Genomic DNA, 7,418 nt, shown 5'->3' on the forward strand with positions numbered 1-7,418 from the left:
TTTTCATCAAGCAGGACTCCACACATTTGTATTTTTCAGTCTCTGTTTGAAGGAAGGGATGGTCTTGACAGAATTGATAGAATTGACAGATTTTGTGGCATTAAGGTTAATGTAAATGTTTGATTTACTTGGAGGCTTAGAAAGCTTTATGGTGGTGGGTGGAGAGCCCTTCCATCTACTGTTTGCTGAACTATTTGGGTTCTATTTCTTTTCTTTTTTTTTCTCATGAGACAGTCTAGCATTTTTTTTTAATTTAAACTTAATATTTTATGTTTTCCTCAATTACATGTAAAAACAATTTTTAACATTCATTTTAAAAAATTTTGAGTTCCAAATTCTCTCTTCCCTTCCCCCCTCATTGAGAAGGCACACAGTTTGATATAGGTTATACATACGTATTCATACAAAACACATTTCCATGTTTATCATGTTATGAAAGAAGACACAGACAAAAAAAACCATAAGAAAAATAAAGGAAAGAAAAAGTATGCTTCAGTTTGCATTCAGACTCCATCAGTTCTTTCACTGGAGATAGATAGCATTTTTCATCGTAAGTTCTTCAGAATTGTTCTTGGATCATTGTATGGGTGAGAATAACTAAGTCATCCCAAGTTGGTCATCGTCTAATATTGCTGTTAACATATACAACGTTCTCCTAGTTCTGCTCATTTTACTTTGCATTGGTTCATCTGAGAGTATCCTGCTTGTCATTTCTTACAGCACAATAGTGTCCCATCACAATTGTATACAGCAACTCGTTCAGTCATTCCTCAATTGATGGACATCCCCCTCAATTTCCAATTCTTTGCCACCAGAAAAATAGCTGCTATAGATGTTTTTGTATATATAGGTGCTTTCCTTTTTGTTTTTTATCTCTTTGGGATACTGACCTAGTGGTGGTATTGCTTGGTCAAAGATTATGCATGGTTTTATTGTATTTTGGGCATAGTTCCAAAATTGCTCTACAGAATGGTTGGGTCAGTATGTTGGGTTCCGTTTCTAAGAGGAGTTTGTATTCTTCCTTTTCAGGCCGAGACTGTCCGAATTCTGGTCAGGCCTCTCCTTGCGCATCAGAACAAAGTCCCAGTCCTCAGTCTCCCCAGAACTGCTCAGGGAAATCCACTACAGACCCCCCAAATGTGGCTGCATTCAAGGTATCTCATTCTCTGGTTTGGGGTCCCTTTGGAGATGGTAGAAGGGACAGGGCAGCTAGGAACCTGGAGGCACCTCTGTGCCCTGAATCCACACTGTAGGGCTGGACTAGAGAGGAGACCTGGAACAACTGCAAATCTTGAGAGCTAAAACATCCTAGCTTCCCTGTGTCATTCTCTTTCTAATGGAACCGGCTCTTTCATCTGTCGGACTGCTGAATGGACTTCTACCAACTGCTATTTAGAAGGTTCTCCAGTACACATTTACTGGTGGGGATGGGCAGGCCTGACTGTCACTCCCACTCTCTAAGCCTTGGTGGCTCCAGAGACGGATGGGAAATCCTCCTTTTGGCTTTTAAAGCTCTTCATGACCAGTCCCTTCTTCTTATGCTTGATTCCACTCCACATACTCTACAGCCTACCAGCACTGGCCGCCTTGCTGTTCTTACATTTAACACTCCATCTGGCTCTGTCTGATGCTTGGAATGTTCTTCTCACCTTTGCCTCCTGGCTTCCTTCAAGACTCCATGCAAGAGCCTTTCTCAGTTCCCCCATCCGTCAGTGCCTTCACTCCAGCTTTGCCTCCCATCCACTTTGTACGTAATCATTCCTGTTATCTCGCGTTTAAGAGTGTGAACTCCTTAAGAGTCAGGGCCCTGTTGTTGCCTTTCTTTGCATTCACAATGCTTTAGGACAGTACCTGGCACATAGTGAACAATTAATAAATGCCTGTCGATTGAGGCTTTAGAACTGCCCTGTTTTATGAGAAGGTGGCATTTGCTGAGGATTGTATCTTTTGGTAAGAGTCAGAGAAGAGTTATACACCAACCAATTCTGGTCTGTTCCATTCTGTTGCGGTGTTTATAAAATGTTTCCTAATGACTTCAGTGGGTTGGATTTTTTCCTAATTTTCCTCCCAAATGCAATATTATTACCAGCCAAGGACTTGGAGGAGGCTTTGGGTAACACATGTCACCAACTTCTATGTAGGGTTGATCACATTAAAATATGAGGCAGTAAGTACAAGTTATAGCCCCAAAGGGGGCCTGGGGTGGCCGGATGTGACGCATTTGCTTCCTCACCCAGAGCCGGAGGATGAAGCACATTTCAGCTGAACAGAAGAGACGGTTCAACATTAAGATTGGCTTTGGAACCTTAAACAGTTTGATCTCCAACAACTGCAAGCTGGTAAGTTGACTGAGAGTATAGGGGTGGCTCTTGGAAGTGTGGACAGAAGGGAGCTTTTCACCCTTCCCTCTGTCACTGGGCTTGCTATGAGGCTGACTTTTCCCCTTTGTAGACCAGCCATGCCATCACCCTGCAGAAGACTGTAGAGTACATTGCCAAGCTTCAGCAGGAGAGGAGCCAGATGCAGGAGGAAGCACGGCGCCTTCGGGAGGAGATTGAGGAGCTCAACACCACCATCATGTGAGACGCCAGGCTTGGTGGGGCCAAAGACTGTTTCCCTTCAGGATCTCGAGGATTGGAAAGTGGGAATTCCATTTGTGGTCTTTTTTGTCCCCATCACCTGGGAGGGTGCCTGAACTGAGGGGTCCTACTCAGAATTATTCATCATATTTCTGACCTTGTCATTTCAGCTCCTGTCAGCAGCAGCTCCCTGCCACAGGAGTCCCCATCACTCGCCGTCAGTGTGATCATATGCGGGATATGTTTGACAATTATGTAAAAAGTCGGACCCTACAGAATTGGAAGTTCTGGATTGTATCTTTTGCTTTCATCCTGGGCCCAATCAGAATCTACTAGGGCAGGGGAAATCACAGAAAAATGACGCTTCATTTCTTCAGAAGCATCCCCAAGAATTGTTCGTTGTCATTGAGCTTATCAAGATAATTAAGTCAGACTGTCCCCATCTGACAGAGTATAGAGGCCAGGCCTGGGATTTGGTGAGATGGTCCTTGGGTTCCTTGTTCCAGTGATGGGGGTCAGTCTGAAGTCATTGCTTTTGAAGGCTGCTGACCCTCATGTGGCTCAGCTCAGAGGATCATAGTACTGAGAGTTCAGAGGGTCCATCTGGTCTAACTCCATCATTTTTGAGGTGCATGCGCTTGATAGCAGCAGCAAGGGGAGGTGCCTGGGTCCACAGGCAGCACACTGCTCTGGGAAGGTGGGCTAATTTCGTGGGCTGTTTTGGCCCTTGAAACATAAACCCTGTGCCAGTCATCATTCCCCAGCTTAGAGCCCACAAGGCTTGGCTCGGGAGGTGGGGGCCAGGCTATAGGGAGATGACTGGGAATCACAAACGGCATTGTGGGGCCACCAAATATGTCCAGGGCCGCTTGGGTTCTGCCTCCAAAGAAGACATCTGCAGAACTAGTAGGGAGCTGCTTTATCAGTGGTTTGGATGCTGATACCCGGAGGTGATAGGCCTCCAGAGTCGCTTAATCAGTACCAATCTTTATGGTGGCAAGTTAAACACATAAGGCAATTTGAAAGAACAGATAAACACTGACTTTCATTTCACTGCTTCAGTTCATTTTGGTTTATTCGTGGGGCACCATGTATTGTTCTTTTAGTCATCAAGCGAACAAAATGAGTCAGTATTCTCTTTAGTAAAACTGCTTAATTGCGGTGCACACGCTACACACCTAACTTTCTACATTTATTTAGACTACGTATGTACGTTGGAAAAAACAACTCTCCCCTCAGAGAACCTACAGAATTAGTTACACAGTTGCAGATATAAGGGCCACATATATATGTTGTGTCAGAAATAAAAGTCCTGTTGTTTGGCAGGTGTCCTTATAAGTTTTAACTACCCTGTCTCAATTCAAGCCAATAAATACATATTTATGTATAGTGCCTAATTAAAAAAAAAGATAGGTGATACAATCCCTACCCTCAAGTTTATATCAAATGGAAGATGATATGACCTGTATTCTAATAGGTATCATTCAAGTAGAATGTCAAAGAATCAATCCAGATTAAGTGCTTGGGGTAAATTTGAGGTAGGAAAGATTTGTTTTAAGGCAGGCACATCCAGGAAATACTGTTGCCGCTGTTGGAGGTAGTGAGTCCCCCCTCATTGGAAGCCTTTAAGCAGAGCCTGTCAAAAATTTATTACACACCTACTGTGTGCCAGGCACCATGCCAAGTACTGGGGATACGCAAAGGCAAGGCAGAAAACAGTTCCTGCTCTCAAGCAGCTCACCATGTCATGGAGGAGACAGTATGTAAACAGTTGAGCATAAGCTATAGAGTCACTGAGGCTGTCATGGGGATTCTTGTTCTGGTGTAGATTGGACATGGCTGCTGAGACATGGCATACTCTTCTAATTTTAAAATTTTGTCATTGAGCAGGCAGCTCCTTGGTATTTTTGAGCAAGGTCATGACATTGTCATGAAGCTTTCTTTGGCAACTGTGTTAACGATGGATTCTAGGGAGAAAGGCTAGAGAGGCCCATTAGAAGGCTGTTCCAGGAGATCATGGGAAGACGATGAGTATCTGAACTATGGGGCCAGTGGCATCATGAATGAGGAGAAAACGACCCAGGATGAAGAGCCTAGAGAACCTAGCAGTTAAAATGTCAGTAGGCATCTAGGTAGAGGTAGAGCCATTGTGTGGAGATAAAGGACTGGAGTTGAGGGAAGAGATTGAGAATAGATATATGAATTTGAATGTCACAGAGAGCTCATAATCAGTTCCATAGCAATGAATTAAGTGATAATGGAAAGAGCATTGAAAAAAAAGAGAAAGCCCCAGGAGAAGAGCTTTCAAGGATATTTAGATTTAGGGCACAGGACAAAGATGACCAGTGAAGGGAGACTAAGGATTTGTGCTTAGGCAGGAGGAGAACCAGGTGAGAGAGCGGTATCTTAGAAAACCAAGGGAAGAGAGAGTACTCAAAAGGAGGGAATGGTCAACATTCAGATGCAGTAGGAAAGTCAGGAACAACGAGTGAGTGGCAAATAAGAGGAGTCTAGTGACCTTCTAGAAAGCAATTTCAGTAGAGTTTGAAGCGGTATTGCACGGGGTGGAGGATTAACTCAAGGTGTAAAGCAGAGGGTTGTAATGGCAATTTAGATTTGAAGAGCCCATTAATAGGCCATGTGACCTGCTTATGTCACAGGAAACCTAAGTCACATGTGGTAGGAGGAGCTTGCTGAGAGGAAAGGAAGTTGTGTCTCAAGAAATGCTGAGAGCAGTTACAGCATGTTATGACAGAGCTGAGGAAAAGAGAGTCGACCTGTGATAGCTGTGGTGTGATGGCTGTGATTGTGGGAAGGCCCCAGCAGGGGTGGGGGAGAAGTTCTAGGATGGGGAGGCTCCATGCTATGATAATATGTATTGAATTATTTGCTGCTGTGATGGATTGGGCAGATGGCTTATGGTATCTGGTTCTCTGATGTCTGAATAAATGGTTTACTTCTACCTTCTATGTGGAGAGTTTCATATATTTTGCAATACAGAACCACATAGGCATTTTGACAGTTATCATTCATTTCGTGATTATTGCCTTGCTGATACACGGGTATAGCAGACTCTAGAAATATAGCATTTTAAGAGGGAGAGGAGAAGGGACGATGGCTTGGAAGAAGGGCAGGATCAAGGGAAGGAGTTTTGTTTTAGGTAAAGGAAGACTTGAGCATTTTGTAGCCAGTGGGCAAACATTTCTTATTATTTTGTTTGTGCCAAGAACTGCCCTGCATTAATTCAGTGGCTTCTGCCCATCAGTTACAGAATCTAAGATGCTTAGAAACCAAACGGAGAAAGGCATTTGGTCAAGCGTTGGCTTTGTTTACAAAGAAGGCATTGTGGCACAGTGCAATGAGCCTTGAGCTACAAACGCTGCACTTGGAGCTGGGGGCCCTGAGTTCAAATCCCTTTTCTTTAAGTCATTTCATCTCTCTAATCTCGATTTTTTTCATCTTTAAAATGAGGGGCTCAAAACTAGATGAGCTCTAAGGTCCCTTCTAGTTCTAGGTGTGTGACCTGCTGATCCCAAACCCAAGTTCTCTCTAACCCTCTCTTGCATAGTGTTGGCTGCCGTTCCAGGAGCGGTCAGTAATGGATTAGAGGGAAACATGCCAGGAGTTGGGAGGAAGTGCCATAGATGATCCCTTAAGCCTTACTCGTTCTCATTTTTCCCTTAACCCATGTGCTGGGCAGTTCAGCATCATCATCAAACCATTGTTTGAGTCATTCAAGGGCATGGTGTCAACCACCAACTTGCATGAGCTCCATCAGAGTGCTCTCTCCTGGCTGGACCAGCACTGCTCCCTCCCTGTTCTCAGGCCAAGTGAGTGTGTGGGCTTGGTTTATGCTCAAGAGAATGGAGAGTCCAGGTGTTCCATGTCCCCTGACCCCAGCCTGGGCGGGAAGGGTTTCTAGGATAGGTATAGGTAAAGAGAGAAGTGCCTGGGGGGAAAAGGTGAGTGTTGTGTCACTGAGCTAGCTAATTCCGTGCCTCCTCCTTGTGGTCCTCTCTTCTCTCTTAGTGGTTTTGCTCACCCTCCGCCAGCTGAGCACGACAACCTCCATCCTCACGGACCCATCTCGGTTACCAGAGCAAGCATCTGAAGCCGTCACCAGAATTGGCAAGAGGACAGGGGAGTCCCAGCAGCTTTGAGCACATGGTCTCCACGTTAGCTCAGGGATCCCTCCCTGTGTCAAGGGTACCTGGCTCCAGAGCCGGCATCCTTGGCTTCTCCCAAAGCCTAGCTTCTTTCGTCCTTTAGGACTTCCCTCTGATAAAGACATGAAGTTTCAGCAGAAATACCCAGCTCAGGTTTGTAGCAGGTGCGGGTCCTGCCAACAGCAATAGCCCATCTGCTGAAACACAGCGTGATTGGGTTCCTTTGCTTAATGACCTCAAATGTCAGCCTCCCTGGGATTCAGACAGTGAGAGCTGGCCCAGAAAAAGGGAAATGTCTGTTCTTGATCAACCTTGGCCTTGCTACTGACCCTGCTTCACTCCAGACCAGCTTCTCTGGAAGGCTGATGGCTCCTGCAGGAGCTGAGGAGTGGAATGAAGGGGTTGCTCTGTCCTTCAGTTGATTAACATCTTAAGCACCCGCCCCAATTTGCAGACATGGGGCTTGGTTTTTCTCTCTTCTTACTTTGTTTATGGTGTTAAGGAAGGCTTCTCTTCTCTGACTTCACCTCTCCTGATGTAGCATTTGAAGATGTCTGCCTGTGCACCATCAAGGCAGTGACTTTGACATGCATCTGTAGCTTGTAAATACACTTAAGTTCTGTGCAGGTGGATGCTGCTGCAGGGCACCTGTTTTTACTGCATGGTGTAGGCT

At 45.1% G+C, this 7,418-nt stretch overlaps 1 protein-coding gene across 1 annotated transcript in view; it reads left to right on the forward strand.

Moving 5' to 3' along the window:
- LOC118853395 (MLX interacting protein) overlaps positions 1 to 7,418 on the forward strand; it is a 61,324-nt gene extending 53,906 nt beyond the window's left edge. Inside the window, exons 12-17 of the mRNA XM_036763445.1 lie at positions 1,030 to 1,154; positions 2,238 to 2,339; positions 2,452 to 2,579; positions 2,750 to 2,873; positions 6,280 to 6,409; positions 6,609 to 7,418. Coding sequence (XP_036619340.1) covers positions 1,030 to 1,154; positions 2,238 to 2,339; positions 2,452 to 2,579; positions 2,750 to 2,873; positions 6,280 to 6,409; positions 6,609 to 6,739 — 740 coding nt within the window. The 3' untranslated portion in view covers positions 6,740 to 7,418. The remainder of the gene's footprint in view (positions 1 to 1,029; positions 1,155 to 2,237; positions 2,340 to 2,451; positions 2,580 to 2,749; positions 2,874 to 6,279; positions 6,410 to 6,608) is intronic.

This window comes from Trichosurus vulpecula, chromosome 1 (genome assembly GCF_011100635.1).
Source record: "Trichosurus vulpecula isolate mTriVul1 chromosome 1, mTriVul1.pri, whole genome shotgun sequence".
NCBI classification, from domain to species: Eukaryota; Metazoa; Chordata; class Mammalia; order Diprotodontia; family Phalangeridae; genus Trichosurus; species Trichosurus vulpecula.